Source organism: Trichechus manatus, unplaced genomic scaffold, assembly GCF_000243295.1.
Source record: "Trichechus manatus latirostris isolate Lorelei unplaced genomic scaffold, TriManLat1.0 scaffold00009, whole genome shotgun sequence".
NCBI classification, from domain to species: domain Eukaryota; kingdom Metazoa; phylum Chordata; class Mammalia; order Sirenia; family Trichechidae; genus Trichechus; species Trichechus manatus.
In genome coordinates this window covers 29,107,556-29,134,018 of record NW_004443945.1, presented here as the reverse complement: position 1 = coordinate 29,134,018, position 26,463 = coordinate 29,107,556, and the positions used below count along the sequence as shown (strand labels likewise).

The window sequence follows — 26,463 nt, the reverse complement described above, 5'->3', positions numbered from 1 at the left end:
ATAGTTTGTTCTGTAAATCTTCATCTAAAGTACAATAAAAAAATTGTAGGATTTAGAACATGTAGAAGTAAAATATATGGCAATAACAGTAATAGCACAAAAACAAATAAATGGAAGTACACATTTATAAGGCATATACATGAAATGGTATATTATTTAAGGTAGACTGTGGTAAGGATGGAGCCCTGGTGGTGGAGTGGTTAAGAGCTTGATTGCTAACCAAAAGGTTGGCAGTTCAAATCCACCAGTTGCTCCTTGGAAACCCTATAGGGCAGTTCTACTCTGTCCTATAGGGTTGCTATGAGTAGGAAAAGACTCCATGGCAACGGGTTTGGTGGTAAGGATAGCAACTACCAAAAAAAAAAAAAAAGATAAAATAGAATACTAGAAAGTAATTGATTCATCCAAAAGAAGACAGAAAAGGAGGGAAAAAGGAATAAAGACCAGATAGAATAGAAAACAAGCAAGATGATAGACTTAAACCCAACCATATCAATAATTATATTACATGTACATGGACTAAGCACCACCAATTTAAAGGCAAAGATTATCAGACTGAATAAAAAAGCAAGCTTCAACAATATGCTGTTTACAAAAGACTCATGTAAATATATTGATAGGTTATAAGGAGAGAAAAAGATATATCATAAAACACTGATCATAAGAAAGATTTCAAGACAAGAAGTATTACTAGGGATACAGTTCATAATGATAAAAGGTTTAGTTAATTGAGAAGGCACCCCAATCCTAAACGTGTATGCACCTGCACTGTCTGTCTCCTCTTCACTCCATTGGTGAGGGAAGGAGTCCCATCCTAGGGTTCTGGGGAAGGCCAAATACATAACATCTGACACTGGATAGGTAAGATTGACAGTTTATTAGTCACATACTCACAGCCCAGAGGAGGACACTACACCATGCTGGACCACATCTGGTTGTTCTTAGGAGCAGAGTTAACTAGCAGGGACTGTGGGAGGCAGGCTTTGTAGTAACAAGAGAGTGGGGTGAATGCTGGTTCCCATGAAAGGATATGACTGGCTTGTTTGAATAACTTCATGAACTGACAGGTTGAGGACTAGGTGGAGTGCAGCTGGTCTGGCTGATAGGGAAACTAGCCAGGTGGGGAGCCTTTCCTGTTAGGTGCAGGTGTTTTATAATCATATATTGGATATTATTATAGATTCTCTGGATAGTGGGACACAACATAGAGATACTCTGGATAGTTGCAAAGCAGACTCATTCTTACAGCTCTAAATGAGAGAAGGCTACCAGGCAGGGCCACATGGGATTGCACCTGGGGAATGGTTAACAGCCAGCCAGAACTGTAGGAGGCAGCTTGTGTATGGCAGGTGGGGTGGGGTTCGCTAGGTTTTCCGGGCTTCCTGTGGATTGGGTAGTTTGAATAATTCCATGGTCCCAAAGAGGCCATCCTTGGGTGTTAGGCATCTGGAAGCCTCCATGTATTACAACCCAGAAGTGTTGGTGCCTGACAAGGAATTAGTTGGGGTGTGGGCTTAGCAACTTGCCTACAAAGGAAAATTGAGAGTTTAGCCATGATCTTAAAACTGTGACAAGATAGCACTTGTGAAATATTATATTACAGGGGGGCATATTTAGCAAAAGCAGGGCAACTTGGGCCTTTGGATCTGAGTTGTCAAGGCAGCACACAAAATTTTAGGTCTTACAAAACCAGTGATGAGAATCAGAATGAAGTGGACCTAACTGTAGGGAAAATGACCAAAATGGAGAACTGTGGCATTAAGCCCATGTCCTCCAAAAAGCAGATACCAAAATAGGACTAAAAATGCAATAAATTTATTAGTGGAATCACCTGTGAAAGAACAAGGGATTCAGCATTCAACACTGTGCTGGTTGTCCTAACCAATGTAATAAGACAAGAAAAAAGATTGGAAAGGAAGAAGTAAAACTTCTTTATTCACATATGACATGATGTGTATATAAAAATCTTAAGGAATGGTTTAGCAAGTTTGCAGGATCCAAATTTAATATACAAAAAGTAACTGTATTTCCATATACAAGCAATAAATTAGAAAATTTATATTTAAAAAGTACCATTTACATTATTATCAAAAAGCATTTAATACTCAGGGATAAATTTCTTAAAAAGATGTGCAAGGCTCTGCACTGAAACTACAAAATAATGCTGAGAGAATTAAAATCCAAGTTAGTAACTGAGCAGATGTATTATGCTCATGGATTGGAAGATTGAATATTTTTAAGATGTCAATTCTTCCCAAATTGATTTTTAAATCCAACATAATCCCAAATAAAATCCTAGCAGGTTTTTCAAAATAGAAATTGACAAGCTTGGAGAATTTATAGTACCTAATTTCAAGACTTAATATAAAGCTACAGTAATCAAGACAGGGTGGTACGAATATGATGGTGGTGTTGTTAGTTGCTGTCCAGTCAATTCTGATTCATGGCCACCCCATATGTGCAGAGTAGAACTGCTCCATAGGGTTTTCAAGGCTGTGACCTTTCAGAAGCTGATCTCCAGATGTGTCTTCCAAGGCTTCTCTTGGTGGGTTCAATTCGCCAATCTTTTGGCTAGTAGTCGAGCACTTAACCATTTGAGCCACCCAGGGACTCCATGGTATGAGTGTAAGGATAGACAAATAGATCAATGCAAAGGCCAGAGTCCAGAAATGGGCCCATCCAAATACTGTCAATTGATTTTTTACGAAGTTGCCAAGATAATTGAAAAAGGACAGTTCTTTCAACAAATGGTGCTAGAATGACTGAATAATCATATGGGGGCAGAAAAATGGACCCTGACTCATACTTCACACCATACTCAAAAATTAATTCAAGATGGATCATGAACATAAACATGATTTCTAGAAGAAAATATAGGAAAATATTTTTGCAATCTTGGAGTTGAATAAAATATCCTAGGATACAAAAAAAACATTAACCACAGAAGAAAAAAATGGATAAATTTGACTTTATACCACCAAAAAGTATAGGCCTTCCCCATTCTAGTGAGACTAATCTACCAGTCAGATAAAGTCTTCTATATTGTCTTCAGTTTCCAACACTAGAATAACACGTGGGTGACATTTTCACCACTGAAATTCATTTTAGCTCAGTGAAGCCTACACCATAATGGAAAAGAAACAAAATTAAAAGAAAAAAATCATGTTCTGATATGCCTTTGATCCTCAAATCTATTCAGTGAAAAGACCAAGGTGCACAGCATTGTATATGTTCTGCTATCATTCGTGTAGAAAATTATGGGGAAATGGTAGGTATAGGAACTTGGGATATACATTACAAAAATCTCTAGAAAGACTCACAAAAATGGGTATTACGGCTTTATTTTGGGAAAGGGAAACCAAGCAGCTGAGACACAGTGGTGGAAGGGAGACTCTACCCTTTTGTACTTAGGAGAACTTTGAACTGATTATTTTAATTATTTAATAAATAAAACAACTTAAAAAAAATTTACTTTGAGAGATGAGATGACAAAATCTGAAAACAGAACAAATAATATTCTTTCTCACACACAAAAATGGAATTTGGTGCATTTTAATTAACAAACTTAGGCCGTAAAATGTGTGTAATTTAAATCTTCTATACACTACATTCATGTACTCCAGGAAGCATGAAGTAATGCTTGCTAGGAAATGTGTTTCCATGGCTTCTTTAAAAATTCTGTTATCTTCTCCTTTTTACATTAGGATTATATCTGCAAAGAAAGAGATGGATTTAAATGACATCTAGATAAACGATGGCATGTCTTTTTCACTTTTAAAGTTAAAAGGCTTTCAAAATATAATCTCTTCTTTTGGAAAATAGGATGAGAATACCAATTTTGTCTTTAGGATCAGATACTAAGCACTGACATTTTTCCTTCCATTTATCCCTTGGATGAATATTTAGTAAAACAAAACATAACAAAAAAAAAACCTGTAAAGCATTAAAATAATTAATGAAAACAACAGCTTAAAACTCAGTATGTATTTATACTTTTAATTTTGGTTTCAAACACACACAGAAAATTGTACACCATTTGTGCAAAAGAATATAATGAACCTTAAATATAATTTCCTTTCTACAAAATTTTCTCCTAAAGTAATAAACCAAATGTAGCTAGGCAACCAGATATTCTCATTTGACCACATATGAAAAATTAATATTGTCTGTCAATATTTTCACCAGTAATTCATATTGTCAAGAATGAAATTAGAGAATCAATCAAACTGCCTGCAGAATAGACTAAAAAATATAGTACTTCTTGGTTCTACCTTTAAGCAAAGTTGGGAAAATGTTATCCTCCCCTAGCCATGATTTACCTGTAATTAATTATTTTATGAGTGTTCAGAGGTAAATTGTTATAAGGTTTATTAGGCATGCAGGGATGCTAAAAATGTGTTGAATCAGAAATTATAATCACCCATTATAACGCCTCTAAAACTATCCACAAAAACCTGCTTCGAAATTCTAATCTAGCCTTTTGTTTTTATGCATATACCAAGTAAAACTAAGCAAATCGTCTGGCATTTTACGTGCCTTAATTCAAAACCCATTCATTCATGATTCTGTTAATGCTGAAAATGTCACAAATTTACAAGCCAAGTTAACCCAACTCAGGAACCTTCTTTGGGTTGAATGCCCCCATACAAATTTTAAGTACCTTGTGATGCAGTAAAACTGAATCAACCCAAAACCTCAAGGCTATATCTGGTAAACCCAATTAAGAGGTACTAAAAGAGTAAAAAGAAACATGTTTAAAAAAAAAAAAAATTGTAAGGGGAGACGAAACAAATACTTAATCTCAATGAATAGAAATGAATTTTATATACATCTCTGAAAGGTACATGAGAAAGCTGAAATTAAACTTTACCTAAAGAGATCATCGGCAAGCGACTCTTCTTTTGCATGCTGATTTTGCACCTGTCAAAATAATTTAAACATCTGCTCAGTGACGAATGTATAGTTAATGAACTGCTATACTGGGAGGCCACAGTCATCTCCGAGGTTTCCATATCCAACAGGCCACCAAGTCCTATGAGTTCTTGCCCTCTACATCTCTCCTAGCCAACAGATTCTCTCCATTTTTACTTCACGTCAAGATCATTGCAAAAGTCCCTACTTAAACCACTTTCTCAGTCATCTCCTCTCCAAAGCCACCAACATATATATTGCTAGCTTGTTAGTTTTTAAACATTCTTCCTAGAAAAATCCTTTTACCAATGACATTTCAGTGCTTTGGGGTCAGACCATTGGTGAAGAGGGCAACATTGACCCCACCTTAACCACAGCCCTGGTGGCGCAGTGGTTAAGAGCTCAGCTGCTAACCAAAAGATTGGCAGTTCGAGTCCACCAGCCACTCCCTGGAAACCCTATGGGGCAGTTCTACTCTGTCCTATATCATCACTACAAGTCAGAATCGATTAGATGGCAATGGGTTTTGTTTTTTGTTTTTAACCAGAGCAGTTCACAGGTGACCTGGCTCCCTTCTTCTGATCCCAAATCGGGGCTAAGAAGCTGATGCTGAATTATCTCACCCACAAAGTAACTTTAAATACAGTATCACCAAACTCCTAAAGTACTTCGAAGAGGTAGGATCTGAAAAAACGCTGTGCTGCGTGTATGTTCCTAAACTCCAGCTATAAGCTGTGGTGTGGGGTACACACCCTGATACAGGATATTTAATTGAAATTCCAGGAGAAAGCCAGCCCCATTCTTCCATAAAAGCTGCACATAGCTCCAGGTGAGCCCTTCCTTTCCCCATTCGCTATTTTTAGGCAACAGAAACTAGATGGAACCTGCTGTACCTGACTGCTTGAGTGCGCTGCCATGCTGACGGTGAGGTCCCAGGGTAATTTTGTTCTTTAAGGGCAAGCTAAGAGGGTTAGGAGTAATTCTGACTGCAGGCAGTCCCTAGGTTACGAACATCCAACTCACGGATAGCTTGTACTTAAGAATCAATTGCCGTAAGGCCTATTACATTACAAATTTGAGTTAAATACAATGGTTCATAATGGCAAATGCATGCAGTATTTTGTGATGCTTATGGGAACAATGCAAGGTTTGGAAGTGTTTAAGTGTTTTACATGCACAGAAAGGTAAAATATATACTATACACTAAGACAAAGTTTGACTAACTGATGCTAAATAAGAATCGTACGTACCTGTTTTGATGTACCTACAAATTCGTCTTAAAGACAGACTTAGGAATAGATCTCATTCATAAGCTGGGGACTGCCTGTACATTAAATTTTTGCCTCCCAAATTGGCTTTAGAAGCTAATCCCTACATAAGATGGTACTTGATTCTTCACAGGGCAAAAAGAATCCCTCTTTAAACAGCTGCTAGATGGGAAAAAAAAAGTAACAGCAAAGTTACTCTATATACTAGAGAAGAAAGAGAGAGAGATGTTGGAACAGAACATGCAAAATAGATAAAGAACCCAGTCTGCAAGAAATAATAACCCAAAACAAAAAGTATAATTAGTAAGAACATGAAAGCAATAAAGTAAGAACAAATTAGATGATTAGAAAACCACAAAATATATACTTGGAAACAAGGCATCATAAAAGAACGAGCAGAAACAGATCCACAAAGATTTTAGGTATTGGTATTATTAAGCAAATATAAACTGTTTAATATGCTTAAAGACATAAAAGAGGAACTTAAGATATCAGCAGGAAAGACGAATTAAGAAAGAATGAACAGACTTCTAGAAATGAAAAAATAGAATAGGTTCAATTTAAACTCAGTGGATGGATGGAATATCAGACAATTGAAGAAAAGAGTAGTGAACTAGAACACAATTTGAAGAAATTACTAAGAAACAAACAGCTGAAATATATAGAAAAGACACATGGAAGAGAAAGTGAGATTTAACTTATGTCAAACTGAAGTTCCAGAGGAGATACCAGACAAAACAGGAAAAAGACATTATTTGAGAAAATAATGATGAGAAATGTTCAGAATTGTTGAAAGACAATTCCCAGATTTAGAAAGCCAAGACCACTTACATACTACAACCAAAAAGAAAAAAAAAAACCAAACTCAACTGCTGTCGAGTCAACTCCAACTCATAGCGACCCTAAAGGACAGAACAGAACAGAACTGCCCCATATGGTTTCCAAGGCTGTGAATCTTTACAGAAGCAGACTGCCACATCTTTCTCCTGTGGAGTGTCTTGTGGGTTTGAACAGCTCACTTTTCGATTACCAACCCAGTGCTTTAACCATTATGCCACGAGAACTCCTACCCTACCTTATATACTATATAACTGATATATTTGTAATAATCTCTCATCTTTTGTTATCCTTTACTTAAATTTTTGTATTTGGTCTTTACTCTTCCTTTACATTAAGATACCAACTTAACTGTTTAGCTCCCATTTTACATACATATTTTTATCATTAACAAAATAAATTTAGAGTTCCCTTAAAGAAGTGTTATGGAATGGTGCAAAGTAATCTTAATGCTCTGAAAGAATGATTGAATGATTTTGGCTCACTTATTCTAAGCTTGGTTTTAAGAATTTGCTCTAAGGAAACCACAAGGGAGCAAAATGCAATTCAAGCATACTTCTGGGCCTCAGTTCTTACTAACCTCCATTTCCTGCCTTAACCACTCTTCTAATTCTGTATTCTTTCGAGCATGATGAGCTATTAGATCTGATCCTCCAATGATGTGTGGAAGTTTTCCTGCTCCAGGAAATGTGACCTGTTAAATAACAAAAGTAATGAGGTTAAACACAAATTAAAATGATTATTTTTTAAAAAGCAAAGACTATAAATCAAGTATAACCTAACGGCCAGAGATGTTTACATCCTATAAATGAAAATGAATGAGAGGTAACTGTGTTGGGAGACCCATCTGTTTTTGCCCTAATCTTTTCTAGCTATTACTATACCCTGATTTAGACATGACACCGAGATTTATTTACTAGGAAAAATTTAAGATTTTTAATTTGGAGTTAGGGCCTCAGCTCATTATCTAGCAATTAAAGCAATTCAAGGTGAACACACACTCCATAATTTAAAGCACTCACTATTTTTTGTTCTAAAGATTTTAAAATTTAAGCCATTTATAGCATTCATGAAAATTTAAGTTTTTTGAAAACTTTTTAGTTTATAGATCCCTAGCAAGAGATGCTGAAGATGGCAACAGTTTATACTTTTAAAGGAATTTTTAAATGTTTATAAATAAATGGGTGCTATAAAAAGGAAAATATTATGTGAAAACACGTATCAAGCACACTGTTAATATTGTATTTAGGTAGTAAGTAATAAATTCTTAATATTTATGGGACATACTTTTAAAATTTCAGTATATGAAGTGGAAAGGGAATTTTAAATTAGTTTTCATCAATAAGCAGTATTTTAAAAGTACAAATAGAGCTATGTCATTGGTTTGGAGATTTAAAGACAAACTCAGTCAAATGCCTTCACTACAGAGACAATCCAGTTAAACATCTTTCTATAACAATTTTGGTTTGAATTTCTTTGATAGACTCAAAACAAATTCCTTAGTCAAAAGATATTAATATTTTTGAGGGTTTTAAAAGTTTTTCCAAAACACTTTCCAGATGTTTGTACTACTTTATACTTCTTGCTAGTATTAATACGCCACTCCTGTGCCAAGAGAATATTATCACTTTTCCTTTGGTAATTTAACCACTTAAAAAAAAAAAAGAGTGTGTCTTTTGAGTTTTGATTTCTTTAACAATGAGATTTCGTAGCCATGCAGTAAGAATGCCCCTGTGTGGCTCATGACCCACAGGTGTGGGTGGGAAACAGTAAATGTATAAAACAAAAAAGTATCAAGTGAGAGATATTTTCATCTTCCACTCCAAGTAGAAGAGATTCTTCCTGTCAAATGAAGTTCAGAATCCTTTAGATACTGCCAGAGTAGGCAGAAAACTAATTTAACCTTGAAAATGTTAATAGTAAATGCTCACTTTAGAGAAAGAAAGCTACAATACCTCATAATCACAGCAAGAATCAAACAAACTACATACAGAGAAAAGCAGTCTTTCACAGAAATCACTTTTGAAATAATAATTACTGTACTCTGGTCAAGGTATAAGCAAAGGATAGCAGTTAGTCGTAGGTCTGGGGCAAGAAGCAAGTATCTCAGAAGAGACTGCAAAAGGATAAACAAAAGAATACTGACCAGATCAGGACTGTTTAATCATACTAATAAAATAATTATCTTTTCCTTAGTGAAAACGAACTCAGGTATGATGGCAATACATACTGTATATATTTATAACTCATTGTATTTATATATGTATAGTAAAAAGTCTATAGTTTTCATTATTTAGTGTGTTTGGTTATCTTTAACAGATCTGCTACCTTTATAAAGTCCTGAATTAAAGAACCCCTTCAGGTAGTCATCAACCAATATGTGAACTGGTAGAACCATGTCCTTACCCAACTAGGAGCCTGGTAAACAGCATCCTTTAAAGAATTCAGTATTGATGAAGTTTCTTTCATTCTAGGTGTTTAACAGATTCACTATCAGGTTATATCTTTCCTAGAGTAATTTTTTTTAACTGTTTTAAGCAGAAGAATATCATCAGTGATCAACATAAACTGCTTTTATTACTATTCAGCACTAACAGTAGTTCTAAAACTTTTCAAACACTGCCCTCTTGTGCTGTAAAGAAATACCTACCTTTTTGAATTTCTTGAAATTCTTTAGTTGACCATAATCATTATTTACAATGGATGGATTTCTGGAGGTAGAGTTACTAACCACCAGTGATCTAAATTCAGTCAGTATCACCTTTTTTGGAAGCATCTCACCATCATCCTGAAGTTCATGATTGTTCTTAAATGGGGTAAAGACACAGAGACAAAAAAGAAAATTACAAGGAAAATTACTTGTGATTTAGAGATCTAGAGAAAAAGGTTCATCCACTTGAAAAACAGTAAAAAAAGGTTTATTTCAGGTCCCCGAACTTTTTTTTTGGGGAATCAAATCATACATATTTCAAAACCAGAAAATTACTTACTCAAATGCTCTATAACTTCGGAAATTTTATAACAAACTCATCTATAATAAAAGTCTAAATATGATACAGTATTTTTAGTTTAGTAGTCTATCCTAATATCATCTCAATAAACAATTTACTTCCTTGAATATATTTTTCTGACAAAAAATCTCAGCACTGTCTGTTTCTTTTCATTTAAAATGTACACCAAGATTATTATGCATGTTGTTTCTATAGGTCTTCATATTTAAGTTTTATTGGATTCTCAATAGTTTATATTTTCAGTATTTCTGACATTTCAAAAAATCAACCATTAATTTTGGACAAACAACCTCTTCAACTGACCAGCTACTTTTTAATTCTCGAAGATTTACTTGAATATATATGTTAAATCAGCCTGAAGATTCCTTCCTGTTATTATTCAATTGCTGGATGAGATTCTTTGCTTTATGTCATTTACTATTAACTATCTGATTAGTTACATATCAACATTTCTACAGCCACTTGAGGCTGACCATCTCAGTTCTTTTCACTGCTGAACTATATAATTCAAATGTAAGTAGCTAACAGGTCTAAGATAAAGGCAGTCAGGGAGACAAGAAAAAAAAAAAAAAGGTAAAAGTCAAAAGAAAAGGTTCATCTGATAGTGACAGTACGTAATCGGGACCTCTGATAAAATACAAGAGCCTAGTACTTTCGTATTGTGTGAGTTTATAAATATTTCCTACTCATTACTCTGTGACAGACACAACTCTGTTGGAAAAATATCAACCTCATTGTATAAACAGATGACTTGATGTTCATAAATGTGAAAATGATCTGTTCAAAGCCACAGATCTACAGAGTAGCAGATCAAGGAGCTATACCCAGGCTTCTCTCCACATTCTTTTTTACTATATCATGTTATATTATGATCTATTTCCAGAAAGAGGCATAATTGTGAAATAGACCAAAACTATAGGAAAAGAAATAGTTAATCCTAATGTAAACTGACAGAAATTGATGAGATCATGGTCAAATCTTTATAAAAATTAAATAATACATAAAAACTTCCTTACAGACAGTTCTTCTTTAGTTGACCATAGTGATTCTTCCTTGGTCTCACATTTCTTCCCAATTTCATTTTCTTGCTAAAGAAATAAAAAAAAAATTTGTTCTTTGGAGTATAAAATGATACCTTTCAGAAAACTTCACACATATTCATCATCTTTGACCCAGTGATTTGACTTTCAAATATCTTTCCTAAGGAAATTAACAGCAATGAGAATAAAAATATACATAGACAGAGACCTTACAGCATGAGTTGTAACAGCAAATTGGAAGCAATCTAAGTTCATGTAAGTAATATATTTGAAGAATATTTAATGAGAAAATGACCATAATATAATAAAAAATGGCTTCAAAATTGCATTAACAGTAGATTCCAAGTTTGCAAAATAAAATTTAAAAAAGAAAATACCAAAATACAGAGTGTCTGGGAAACTGAAAGTAAGGCCAAGACTAAGGCATAGCTATCACTTACATACGGATAAACTAGTAGAAGTATCCAGCCAATAGTTTTCCAACGGCTTTTAAATATTTCAGCATATAACAGGAAATCTTACGGACATAATTTAATCTATACTTAGATTCAAAAAAAGAAAAATGGTAGTTCTAACATCAACATGTTTTGGAGATTGCCTTTCTGAAATAAAGGAATCCAGCATTAAAGAGAAGTATCACATTTTTGCTTTCTAAAAATTACAAAAAAAATTTTAAATAAAAGGATAATTTTTTTTCTGATAATCTCTTCTGCAGTTAGAAAAATCAAGTGCAATTCCTTTAACTCATGGGTATTCACAAGGACTTCTAGACAACAAATTCTTAAAATGATAAAAATAAAGAATTAAAAATACATCGTCCAAATAAGGTTGATGGATTTTACCAATGTCAATTTCCTGGTTGTGATATGGTACTGTAGTTATGCAAGATATTACAATTGGGGGAAACTAAGTGAAGGGTATATGTAACCTCTGTATATTTTCTTACAACAGCATGTCAATCAACAATTATCTCAAAATAAAGACTTTAAAAAATATACCTCACTTTGAAAGCAAACATACTTTTGTAACTACTTTTCTTACTAAAAACAATATAACGCTGGAATACAATGATTTAAATTTTTTTATATCCAACAGTGTATCAAAATCAAATTCCCTCTCTAAAAGTCTAGTACAATATATTTATTTTGTACTGCAGTTTTTAGTTAGAATGAAATGAATGCTAAAAATAGTAAAATAAGAATAAAGGAACTTATGTTATGGAATCATAGAGTAAAGTAAAATAATTGTATTACCTTTACATCATTATATACCATGCAAATAAAGCTTGGATATTAAATGAAAGGTCTTTTTTGGTCCATGGGAAGACGGTTTAATGGCTCCCATGTCACTGGTACCTGGTGCTCAATTCTTGTCTCCCCTAGTCTGGGCTCGAACGCCCAATTCCTTGGGTGACATGAGCTCTGGGAGAATGTGCTATGAAAATTGGGATTTAGGAAGATTAATTAGCAGTCATACAGGATGGACCAAAGAGTTCCATGACTAACAAAACCACCACCATTTCCAGACAGAGCTGTGGCCACTGTGAGCACTGGAACACTCTGTGACAGAATTTAAGGAAAAAGAAAAGGCTATAAAGAAAAAGGATGAAGTATGTATTATGACAAGAAGACCAGAGAAAGAAAATAAGAACATATCAGACAAAACAAAATAAATACAGAAGGAAAGGGTACCACAAGGGAAATGGGCTTGCAAAGGTCTGCCCAAAATAATGTAATATAAATAGGGTCTAACTTTCTAAAGACTAAACACGTGTAATAGAAGTATCCTGAACAGTTTGGAGCTAAGGTGACAATGTAAACTCATAACGCAAGTAGATTAAACATACCTTTATGAAGGTATGTACATTTATTAAACTTAGCAAATCATCCCTTGGATTTCACCGAATACCACATTAAACTAATTTATCTACCCCTACCTTGGCCCTTCCCCACTCTCTCTTCCTCCCTGGAAAGTAGACTTGATGGCTGGAAGAGGGGCCATCTCATACAGCAAAGACTAGGAAATTGATTTTAAAAAAAAGAAAACCAGTTGCCATTGAGTTGATTCTGACTCATAGCAACCCTACGTGTGTCAGAACTATGCTCCATAGTGTTTTTAATGCCTGATTTTTTGGGAAGTAGATCACCAGGCATTTCTTCTGAGGCGCCTCTGGGCGGACATAAACCTCAAACTTCCAGCCTTTCGGTTATCAGCCGAGAAAGTTAAGTTAACCATTTGTACCACCCAGGGACTGCAGGAAATTGATAATATCATGAAACTGACAAGCCTCTTTTATAGCAGAAAAATAATCTTATCTTATTTAAGCCCCTGTTTTGAAAGAAGTCAAAAGGAATTCTTAACTAATACAATGAGAAAACTTTTTCTGAGTAGAAAGTTAGTACTGAATCCAGATCTCTGGGGCTTTGGCTTGCAAATCTGTATTTTTAGAAAGCTCACCAGGTGATTCTTATGCAACTGGTTTACAGCAGGCATTTAGAAATCAAGTATAAGAAACAACAAATGATAAGGATTCTCTACCTGTATGAAAAGTCAAATAAGCCTATATATGATTTGTTTTTTTAATAATGGTTAAAGACTTATGTGGGGGCAATGGTGGTTCAGTGGTAAAATTCATGCCTTCCATGCAGGAGACCTGGGTTCAAATCCTGCCTGGCACCTCAAGGGCAGGTACCACGAGTCTTGTCAGGTCTGTCAGTGGAGGCTCTGTGTTGCTATGATGCTGGCCAGGTTTCAGTGGAGCTTCCAGACTAAGATAGACTAGGAAGAAAAGCCTAGCAATCTACTTCTGAAAATCAGTTAATGAAACCCCATGGGTCACAATGGTCCCATCTCATTCTAAATGGGGTCACTATGAATCAGGGGCTGACCTGATGGTAGCTAACAACAACAGATTTATACAGTGCTTCAACTGGTGGCACAGTGGTTTAAGAGCTCAGCTGCTAGCCAAAAGATCAGCAGTTCGAATCCACCAGCTGCTCCTTGGAAACCCTATGGGGCAGTTCTACCTTGTCCTATAGGGTCGCTATCAGTCGGAATCGACTTGACAGCAATGGGTTTTGGTCATACACACCAGGTTTTTAACAAATGCTGATCGAAATGATTATATGTTCCAATCATTTAATCCTTAACCTTTCACTTAGTCCTGTCCTTATCCTGTAGCTGTTTATAGGAGGGGGTGCCCACTGCCAAGAACACAGAATGAGCTAACAAACCCAGGTGGGAGATCAGAACATGAAATTTTGATTTCATCAGGTCTGTGCTCTCACCTAATGAGCTAACCAGTCTACAGACAGTGGGTCACCTTACTGATACAGAAAACAGGAAATAATCTGAAGGATTTCTTAAACCAAAGTGGGTAAGACAAATTATTACCATTCATGAAAATAGAAAAAGACATTAAAGACCAAAATAAAAAAAAAAAATTTCTGCTGATGGTATACGTTTTATTCTGAAAATTCAGTTAGTAAACACTTTATTTCAGTAACTTCTTCAGCTTTCTCTGCCTGTTTACTCTGTTAAGGCCTCTCCTATACTTAACGTTCTGGCCAAATTTCTGATGTAATACTACAGTTTAATCTGGAAGTCTATGAAAACTATCACATAGAAGTTTTGTTTGTTTTCATTTATCTTATGCTATTGACGTATCAATGTATTTTACCATATTGACCAAGAAATTCTTATACTTAATGGCTTTTGAAGATATTAATTTTATTCAAGTATTCATAACAAATGCTCCTAATGTCAATACAAAATCTAAACTACTTCTTCACATTCTAAGTTTTTATCTGCATAAATTGTCATTAAAAATGTTACTTACAGATACTTCGTTACTTTTCGGTATTGCTTCATCATTAAAAATGCTATTTGATTCTATAATCAATCTTGGTTTTTTTCTAATATTGACATCTTCTTCTTTTTTAACTCTCATTTCAATTTCCAACTCTGGTTTTGTGTTCTTGAGTAACTGTTCTAATACTTCATCTTCTATGGCCAAATCATCAATGTCTTTTCTTCTTTTGGATATTAGCTTTTCTGTAGGAAGAGATTTATTGGTCAGATTTTTCACATTTGATTTTAAATTTGTATCTGCAAATAAATTATCTGATTTTTTGTCTACAGGTTCATTCTGAGATGGATGCTGTTCCTCATTTTTCCATGTTGGGAGTGTAGCCGGTTGTGTTTGTTCCAAAAGAGAACAAGACATTTCTATTCTTGCTGATTTCGATGAAGACATTTCTTGATTTTCTTCATCCCTTCCCCTTAGTTTTAAAAAAGGAGAGAAGAAAACAAAAACAGAAAATGAACCCAGCTAAGCAATTTTTTAGTTTGGTAATAGTTGCCCCCCTTTTCCGCCACCCCCCCCCCCATATAATTCACATTGTACTCTTGATTTTATTAATTAACAATCATTGCAGAACAACAAAGACACATTTTAAAAGAGTACACAATTCATATACATTCTACTCTTTTGATAGGACTGATGATCAGCCCTGTGGCTGAAATGATATGGAGATCCCTATTTTCTCTGCTGAAGCAGCATTATTTGACAAACCAATCTGGAGAAAAAGGCAGAAAATATAAAAATACAAAGGACCTGTTGCCAGGAGACAGCAACTACTTTATATGTAAGCAATCGGTGGGCAGGGAACACTTCCCCCGGGAACATAACCTGATGGGTTAATGAGCCCTGGATTCATGATAACAAATCAGAGCGCTAAATCCAGAATATGGTACACACTGTATATTGCAAATAATATGTAAATATATGACTAAGAGTTTTCTATACAATATTGTATCATTCATTCTATAAATACTGAATGCAAATTGTACTAAGTGCCACAGAAGACACAAAGACTTTGCTCTCCAGGAGTTTACTAGATTGATGGCGATATTTTAATAATAGTGATCTAATGTCAGGAGCCCTGGTGGCACAATGGTTAAGTACTTGGCTGCTAACCAAAAGGTAGGCGGTTTGAATCCATCCAGCGGTTTCATGGGAGAAAGACCTGCTGATCTGCTCCCGTAAAGATTACAGCCTAGAAAACCCTATAGGGCAGTTCTACTTTGTCACACAGGGCTGCTACGAGTCAAAATTGACTCCACAGCACCGAACAACAACAACAATCTAATGTCAGGATACAGGACAGACTGAAGACAGACCAATGAAGAGGTTTTGTAATAATCTGGGTGGTCAGAGTTTGAACCAGGAAGCTGGCAAAAGAAATAGGCAGAATTTTTATGACGTCATCAACACTATTAGTTTGGGGAAGCAGAGGAGAAAGGGTTAAAGATTATGATAAGGTGAATCACTAACAAACAAAACCCCAAAACATTCAGTAAGAGGGAAGAAGATGTTTTAGGCATATTATTTGGGAGGATAGCAGGAAATTACTGGGGAAATATGGAAGTGAAGCTTAAAAGAGAAGTTAGGGCCAAACATATCGATCATCCGTAATACAGTCATGAAATCCTCACGGTAGAGTATACAAAGTATAAAAAGCAGTAGGGGAAGGAAGAGAGGTCCTTAAAGGGGACATGGGGAGAGTCAGAGCAGCAGAGGAACCAGATAGGACTCTATCACCACAAAACCAAGAAAGGAGACTGCAAGGAAGAGAAAGGCTCAGGAGCTGAATGTTACCAAAAGGTCATGACAGCCAATAATTCTAATTTTAAGGATGTCATCTCAAGATGAAATACCCTGGTTAAGAAATAGTTCATACAGAAATGGAAACAATAACAATAATCTTCTTTTGTGAGAAGTTTAACAGTGACTGCAAAGAAAGAAAAAAGGCAGTAGCTAAAGGAAGAAACCAGATCAAGGAAAAGTTTTAAAAAATAAGAGTGAGATAGAGCATTTGAAAACAAAAGAAAAGGATCTATACGATACTAAAAATGATAGAAACCGAGAAAATAATTGATGGAACATGATCTTGGAGGAGGTGAGTGAGGCGATGAAGGAGAAGAGATAGAAAAGTCATCTTGGAACTCAGCTGTCGGAAAGCTCTTCTTCAGTAAGGGAAGAAATCAGTGGAAAAAAAGACCAGAAATGAAGCAACAGATAAGCTTAAGGTATAGAAAAGAAAATCTATCTAATGACTGTAGAAGAGGAGGAGAAGGGGGACATTTCTTAGAGGGAATGAGGTCAAAGGACCACAGCTTTCCACAGAAGCATACTTAACCAGAACACAGACTCAACACACTACCATTCTACAATAATATAAAATATTAATATTTTTAGACATAGGAGTAGAATTATTGAAAATATACCTTTTTTTGGTTGATGGCTGAAAGTAGTTTTTGATGGAGTTGGTCTGTTGCTGCTGAGAAGCCCGATCTCTACCTTTACTTACACCTGTGAATTTAGCTGGTGACAGCTGATAGTCTGGGACTTTCATCTTGACCAGAGTATGTGAGATTATATTATTACAGCTTGTTTTGGGAGGTTCCTTTACAGTGGATGTTTCTTGTGAAAGCATTCTGAATTTTTGCTCCATTCTGGAGCTTTTCATTTCTTTTGGCCTTTCACTGAAGCCCATACTGTAGCAAAAGAAAAGAATGCAAGGTAAACAATCAAGGTTACAGCAGCATTTATCTAGAAACAAAGTTCTCTAAATAGTTCTAATGTCATACAGCTTTAGAAGATAATTATCTTTAGACAATAATTCAGTAAATATATTTTACCATCGCAAAAACGTACGTCCTTGAAGAACGATAGCTTACTCTCATAACTTACAGCACAAACAGCCAGCCGTTTTCTACTATAAATAACTACCACACAATCCTGAATATCAACTTAGTATGCTATTATAAATTAACCTAGGTGATAATTCTAGGTAATTTTTGTTCTTTTGAAAAATTTTAAATTATTTCCATGCAGAAGTACTATAAAAAAATTTTTTTTTTTTTTTAAAAAAAGGAAAATCAGAAAAACAATAATCTACTACCGTATATAATGGGATATTTAGATCACTTTGGATTTCTTTTTATGGTTATATTGCATCCGGATGGTAGTCTCTATAACAGAATAAAACACTAGACTACCAGAAATATTTGAAACACACATATACACAGTTCTATAACCTATGGCTGAATAGATACTACCTTTGCTATTCTCATTTCACAAAAAAACAAGGAGTAAAGGTGTTGTTCAAGTGACTTTCAAAACAACAGTTTCTCTTTAAAAAGTTAAATCTGGTCTCAATATAAAACACAGGTGTAGTAAAAATTAAATATGGTCTAATACAATAGTATCAGAGGTATCCTTCAATATGAACACCTTATTATGGAATGTTTAAAATAAAACATGCAGTCATAAATGAGAACTACCATAGAATCCAAAAGAACTACTTTCTTCCTCCTCAAGAATGCCCTCTTCAAATAAAGAACCACTGAAAAAACTATCCTTATGAACCAATATTAACTACTTAGACAGCCAGGTACCCATATAAAGTATCTTCAAAATTATAAGTAACATTCAAATAAAGTTAACATCATATAATACAAAAAAACTTGTTCCAAATTTATTCTACCAGTCACAAAGTAGTATAATTCTTTATAGTTTTCCGTGTACCTTTGCGTGGAATGAAAAAAAAAAACTTTATCCTAAGACAGGAGTTGGCAAATTAGGCCTGCAGGCCAAATCGAGCCAATCACTTGTTTTTGTAAATAAAGAGTTATCAAAACACAGTCACTCTCTTCACTTACAAATCGTCTATGGCTGCTTTCATGCTACACTGCCAGAGCTGAGTAGTTGCGACAGAGATCAACAGCCTGGAAAGCTGAAAAAATTTACTCTCTGGCCCATTACAGAAGAAGTTTGCTGACCTCTGTCCTAAGATACTATTTTCCCTGACGTCCTACTCTCCTACGCTTTATCTCTCAAGAGATGTACTGATAAAAACGCTGACTTTACTTCTTGAATACGCTATTAGCTTATTGACATACTACTAACAATAGTTTGTTAACAAAGAAACTTTACCATGTGTCGGCTTGCTCTGATTCTGTGTTAGGTACATATACTGTGGTATTCACTGGGACACCTGACATTAGTTTTTCACTGAATGACAAGCCTTGGGAAAGGCTTGGTCCTGGAGTTGTTGGCCTCAATCCTGTAAATCACACAAGTGAAAAGAAAGAATCACAACTACTAGACAAAAGATGGACATTTGATCACTTAAAATGGTTAAGACTGTGGCATGCTGAGGGAATTAACAAGGTAATATAGCACACACTTGTCTTCAGTTTGTAGAGCCAACAAATATTTAACGAAATAGCCTATGAACTATGTGTTGGCATCTATGATGGGCTTATTTAAACCAAATCATTTTAAAGGCACCTCAAATCTTTTGTGATAAAAACATCAACTTAAATTAAAACAATCAACTTAAATTCTAATTCAAGTTATGCTTTCGGTCAGTAGACTAAACAATTACAATTTCTCCCCACACAAGTTATCTTTATACTAATATCTACACAGATCAGAATTAATGTGAGTTTTATTATTAGAAGGAATATGTTACTTGAAATGAAGACACTTAAAAGTTTTAGATGTAAATTTTTGGCTACTCCAGAAAACCAGAATGATTACCTCATCGTTTTACTTAGTCAAATAGCATCTTAGTTCAAGTGACAGTCTCCTAGATACTGGAACCTCTCTCTCACTTTGAATTAAGTACCCCTCATTTCCACTCCCAAAACCACTCTGTGCTTCACTCTATAACACACTCACCACCAAAGTCCCTGGTTAAGTTATTTAACCTCTCTATGCATTAGTTTCCTCATCTGTAAAATGGAGGTAATTACTGTACCTTACAGGGTTGCTTTGAGGACAAAATGAACTAATATATGGATGTGTGTGTGTTAGTTGCCGTTGAGTCAGCCCCTGATTCAATGTGACCTCATGTGTTACACAGTAGAACTGCTCTGTAGGGTTTTCTCAGCTGTAATCTTTACAGAAACAGTTCACCAGGCCTTTCTTCCATGGAGCTGCTGGGTGAATCTGAATCACCAATCTCTGGGTTAGCAGCCAATTGCAAACTGCTTTTACCACCCACAGCACTCAGAAAGGTACATGACAGGTACGCAGTACACACTATGCAAGTGTTAGCTGCTATCAACATCACTTTATGCTATACTTGTTTACTTGTTACTTTGCCTTATTAGACTGGATTCTGCGTGAGAAGAGGGACTAAGTCTTGTTCATTTCTATGTCTCCAGTGCCTAGAGCAATGTCTGGTATATAGTAGATACTTAAGTAAGCTAATGGAATTAAACAGTTAAGTGCAAAATTTTTAAAATTGACATTTACTTAGTATCGAAGATAAATTATCACTGTTAGGTCTTCACGACACACAATCAGCTTAATAAATGTTCATTATTGATTGACTATAACGTGGACTGTCAGCAGAATGAACAAATCTGTCTTGGAAGAAATACAGCCAGAGTGCTCCTTGGAAGTGAGGATGGCTAGCCTTTGTCTCACGTACTTTGGACATGTCATCAGGAGGGACCAGTCCCTGGAGAAGGACATTATGCTTAGTAAAGTCGATGGTCAGTGAAAAAGAGGAAGACCCTCAGTGAGATGGCTGACACAGTGGCTGCAACAGTGGGCTCAAGCATAGCAACGACTGTGAGGATGGCACAGGAGTGGGCAGTGTTTTGTTCTGTTGTACACAGGGTCACTATGAGTTGGAACTGACTTGACAGCACCTAATAACAACAAATGACTCCAAATTCAAGTATGTAAATTACTTCTACCACTTTTCTTGTATGACCTCCTTAAAAGTTTATTATTGTTCTTATTGTTAGGTTAGCCAAGTTGACACGTATTTTTGGGGGACACAATTCAATCCATAACAGGGTACAAATATGAATCTCTTCCAGTTGGTTGGCCAGGTAGCTGTCTTCCAAATTTCTTGTGAAGACAAGTGAGCACTTCCAGCGCTACATCCATTTGTTGAAATATCTCGATGGTATTCCATCAATTCCTGGAGCACTGTTTTTCGCCAATGCTTTCAAAGCATCTTGGACCTCTTTCTTCACTACCATTGGTTCCTGATCATATGCTACCTCTTGAAATAGCTGAACCTCAACCAATTCTTTTTGGTACAGTGATTCTGTATATTCTTTCCATCTTCTTTTGATGCTTCCTGTGTCGTTTAGTATTTTACCCATAGAATCCTTCACTATTGCAACTTGAGGCTTGAATTTTTTCTTCAGTTCTTTCAGTTTGAGAAATGTTGAGCATGCTCCTCCCTTCTGGTTTTCTATCTCGAGGTCTTTACAAATTTCATTGTAATACTTTGCTTTGTCTTCTCAAGCCTCCCTTTGAAATCTTCCGTTCAGCTCTTTAACTTCACCGTTTCTTCCTTTCGCTTTAGCTACTCGCTTCGGTCATTAGTGTTCAATGTGTCAAATCTATTCTTGAGATGGTCTCTAAATTCAGGTGGGATATACTCAAGGTCATACTTTGGCTCTCGTAGACTTGTTCTAATTTTCTTCAGTTTCAACATGAACTTGCATACGAGCAAGTGATGGTCTGTTCTACAGTCAGCCCCTGGCCTTGTTCTGACTGATGATATAGAGCTTTTCCATCGTCTCTTTCCACAGATGTAATCAGTTTGATTCCTGTGTATTCCATCTGGCAAGGTCCATGTGTACAGCTGCCATTTATATTGGTGAAAAAGGTATTTGCAATGAAGAAGTCGTTGGTCTTCCAAAGTTCTATCACGCGATCTCCAGCATCATTTCTATCACCAAGGCCATATTTCCCTATCACCAAGGCCATATTTCCCAACTACCAGTCCTTCCTCTTCGTTTCCAACTTTCGCATTCCAATCACCAGTAATTATCAATGCATCCTGGCTGCATGTTTGATCAATTTCAGACTGCAGAAGTTGGTAAAAATCTTCAATTTCTTCATCTTTGGCCTTAGTGGTTGGTATGTAAATTTGAGTAATAGTTGTATTAACTGGTCTTCCCTGTAGCTGTATGGATATTATCCTATCACGAACAGCATTGTACTTCAGGTAGATCCTGAAATGTTCTTTTTAACAATGAATGCAACGCCATTCCTCTTCAAGTTCTCATTCCCATCATAGTAGACCATATGGTTGTTCGATTCAAAATGGCCAATACCAGTCCATTTCAGCTCACTAATGCCTAGGGTATCGATGTTTATACATTCAATTTCATTTCTGACAATTTCCAATTTTCCTAGATTCATACTTCGTACATTCCACATTCTGATTATTAACGGATGTTTGTTTTTTTCTCATTTTGAGTTGTGCCACATCAGCAAATGAAGGTCTCGAAACTTTGACTTCATCCACGTCTTTAAGGTCCACTCTACTTTGAAGAGGCAGCTCTTCCCCTGTTGTCTTTTGAGTGCCTTCCAATCTAGGGGGCTCACCTTCTGGCACTATATCAAATAATGTTCTGCTGCTATTCATAAGGTTTTCACTGGCTAACTCGTCTTCTTTGTTTCCAACTTTCGCAGTCTAATCACCAGTAATTATCAATGTATCTTGACTGCATTTTTTTGGCATTTCCTTAAAGACACATATCCCTACAGTTCATTTCAGCTGACACAGAAATTTGCAAATAATAATAATAACAAATGCTCACATAATCACTAAAGGAAACATCTATGAATCTAATCTAATGACCCAGAATAACTGGCATTCCTTAACAATAAGATTATTTACAATGATCTCCTTAATAAAAATACACAATAAGTATTCGTTGAACAAACATGAATGAATGTGGAAGAAAAGTGTTTGGTACATAGTATGGAAGGGAGAGGGAAGGAGGGAGATATACATTCAAGTCTGGTGTGTTCTAAAATTGTCTCCAAGTCAGAGATCTGTAACTTGGAACCCATACAGACCTACCTATGAATATGTGTTTAAGAAGTATCACTACTAATTATAATGTCTATTTTTACTCATCCTTTATGACCTTGTTTCTATATGAAAAGATACAATAGAAAAATTACTGGCCTGAGAGTCAGAAAACCTGAAATTTAGAACTAGTTCAGCCATGAAGTAGTTATGGGACTTTAACTTCACTTAGCCTTGTTGTCTCTTATCTTTTACTAGATAGACAGATGATCTCTGAGGCCCTTTCAGCCATAATACCATTCCAACAGTGGATGACAATATTTTGTTGCTCCACACTGGGAAAGATAATCTTGTGCACCAGTAACTTTGTTCAATTAAACAAATATTTAAACCTAGTATGAACAAATGCTGTGTCTGGTGCCGTAAGGGGATCCAAATTAATAAGAACTTATGATCAGGTAGCTGAGAAAGGAATGGAAAGTGGTTATATTGCAAAATAAGAGAAAGAAAATCAATAACTGGGATGCAATTCTAGACTGTAGAAAACAATTCTGACTTGGAGGAGTTATGGGCAGTAAGAAAATGACTTAGAAAAACTTCATAAGAAAGGACAGAACGCTTGTGGAATAAGTCAGATTTTGATGAGCAAGACTGGCATTCTAGGAACAGGGACCATTTTGACTAAAGTCCAGGAGTGTGGGAACTATGAATAATATGGCATGTATATTCCGTAGGGAGGCTCGTAAAAGATGATGTAGATGGAATGAAGTAAGCTAAAGCTGTTGAGGATCTGGGAGTTAGGGACTTATTCTGTAAATAACGAAAGCCAGTAAAAATTTTTCAGAAAACAGGTGACTCTAGGGGCAAAGTGAAATATTAACTGTAAAGATGAGTTTAGAGGCAGAACCCTTACTGAGGGCAGTTCGAACAGCCTGCAGGAAAGACAGATGAGGGGGGTTTAAATGGGACAGTAGCTGCGAGAAGGACTGGTAGCAGACCTCTTGAGCAGACACTGCAGAGGGAGAATTTCAGGTCTTAGTGATTAAACGGATGTGAAAGGTAAGGAAAAGGAAGAATGAAACATGACCAGACGCCTCCTCCATTTATATAAAAGAAAATTCCTCTCTAGTTCAGTCCTTCCCAAGGTATTCTAACCCAGCAGTTCTTGGAGGAGTTTGTATGACAAATACGAGCTTAAAATCAAACAAAACAAAAAAATCCCAGATACGTACGCCACATCACTGAATATTCTGTATTATGGAGAATGTGAATTTGCATTAAAAAACATTTCTGAAGCATATACCTAGGTGACAACTAGTTTTCTAAATGGAGAAACGAAGGACGGTTGTCTCCAGAAGCGGTCTGGGACAGTGGGGAGCTACCGACTTAGATCTAACAATTCTGTTTGTTTTTACAGGTTTTTTGTTGTTGTTGTTAAACTCTGAAATTGCTGATAGGAATTTTTTTTTTTGTATACCAGAACAGAAATCCACTGTCAACAAAATAATAACTACAGAACATACTATGTATAAAGGTTATGCAAATTTCTAACGTGCAGGGGAAGAGTAGTTTCTCCAAGAATACCGCTCCCCTTTGGTGTCCATATTACACTAGTTGTCTCTAACACTGCAGAGCTGGTACTTAGCTTCTGACTCTAAGGATGAATTTTGGGAACATCAGTTATAGATTTCTGGAAAATATTCATCATATCATAATCTCACCAAAATAAGTTATCTGGCCACTTATAAAACTTCATAAACACTTAACATGTCTGTATTTGAAGGTCACTGATGCCTAGACACAAACATACCTACTGTACTCAGTGGGAAAGGGCAGAGATATCAGGTGAATACACATTCTTATCCAAATTATACAATACTAGCCTGTCAATTATTTTATCAGATGTCTTTCCTCCTATATCTGTTCCCAGTCATCCCCACACCATCAGTTCTCTACTTCACACATCAAAATATAAGCCATCTATACTGCAGTGTAATTGTGTCGTAATAGCTTGGGCTTAAGAGTTAGCTTGAATCAATTACTTGCTATGTGACCTTGGGCAAATTTATTAATCTCTCCGTATCTCAGTTCCCTGATCTATAAAATGCAGATGATGTCATCTATATTAAAGGACTGTTTTCCAGATTACATTTTGGTGATGTATGTAAAACACCTACCCCATTCCCCCCCACTCAAGAGACAGTAGCTATTATTATTATTATTAATCACTATTACTAATGATTTACACACTGTGATGGTTAAGATTGTGTGTCAGCTTGGCTGGGCCATGATTCTCAGTGTTTATATGTGATCACTCCCATGATTGAATATGCTGTGAGTAGCCAATCAGATAAAAGGGAGTTTCCTTGGGGGTGTGGCCTGCATCTGAACATAAGCAGATGTTCTGGCTTTTTGCTCACTCTGGATCCTGTGGCTGCCTCCTGTTGTCTCCCCTCTGGTTCTTGGGACTTGAGCCAAACTTATCTGCCAAACTTGGGATTCATCGATCTTCACAGCCTGTGAGCGGAGCCCTGTTCTCTGACCTGCTGATCTTGCGTTTGCCAGCCCCTGCAGCAACGTGAATCAGGAGAAACCTTGCGGTCTTGCCTCCCGATGCTGGAATTCATCGACCTTTATAGCCTGTGAGTGGGAGCCCGGCTCTCTGACCTGCCGATCTAGGGCTCACCAGCTTCTGTGGCTGCATGAATTGGGAGAGGCCTCTACCTTGATCTTGGCAGGACTTGGCATGTTCTAGCCTCTACAATCGTGTGAGCTGTTACCTTGATATAAATCTCTCTATATATCTATACACTTTACTGGTTTTGCTTCTCTAGAGAACCCAGCTGAAGACACACACTTAATCTCTGATGATTAGGCCCTGATGGTTCAGTCCTTCTAAAATCTAGTTTAACACATTCCTTACATATCTAAACCACCATTGCAGAGTATGGCCACTCAGGCAGTGCAGTGACCGACTCCATGGGTGCCTTTCAAAGGATGATAATGTGAGTGATATCCCTTGGGGTATACAACAAGGTGGTCCTGTTCTAACCTGTCTCTTTTAACAAAGTCCAGCAAGTGCTGACAAAATCACTAGAGAAAGAACCCAGGAGGCAAGTAAATGTATATAGGAATACAGAATGAATGCTTTTGATAGCTAGGCAAAGAAGAGAAAAGTTACTATAGAGAATAAATGTAAAAATCTCTAAGGTAAAAAAGCAGGAAGATGAGAATAAAAGAACCATCTTTATGATGGCAGCACCAGCTTATTTTCAAGACAGCGCTTGTTTTCAGAAAGCTACAGGAATGTTTTCTAAATGACAAAGAGGTAATAGTGACTGCATAAGTACACTGGCTTTCATGACAGTCAACTCTGAGATGATTATAATATGCATTCTTCATTTCAGTAAGTGGGCCCCATCTACCCAGTTACTCCATGACAAAAAACTAAGAGTTGTTTCCGATTCCTCTACAGCCAGGTTCCACTGGGTCTAGTTCCAAAATAAATCGTGAATCTGTTCCTTTTTCTGCACCT

The 26,463-nt window shown here is 36.1% G+C and overlaps 1 protein-coding gene across 1 annotated transcript in view; it reads right to left on the bottom strand.

Annotated features, from left to right (window-relative positions):
* Positions 1-1,909: 1,909 nt before the first annotated feature.
* NBN (nibrin) overlaps positions 1,910-26,463 on the bottom strand; it is a 40,325-nt gene continuing 15,771 nt past the window's right edge. Inside the window, exons 9-16 of the mRNA XM_023726094.1 lie at positions 19,067-19,196; positions 17,356-17,625; positions 14,906-15,347; positions 11,044-11,115; positions 9,667-9,822; positions 7,597-7,710; positions 4,871-4,920; positions 1,910-3,712 (exon numbers count right to left, since the gene is read on the bottom strand). Coding sequence (XP_023581862.1) covers positions 3,682-3,712; positions 4,871-4,920; positions 7,597-7,710; positions 9,667-9,822; positions 11,044-11,115; positions 14,906-15,347; positions 17,356-17,625; positions 19,067-19,196 — 1,265 coding nt within the window. The 3' untranslated portion in view covers positions 1,910-3,681. The remainder of the gene's footprint in view (positions 3,713-4,870; positions 4,921-7,596; positions 7,711-9,666; positions 9,823-11,043; positions 11,116-14,905; positions 15,348-17,355; positions 17,626-19,066; positions 19,197-26,463) is intronic.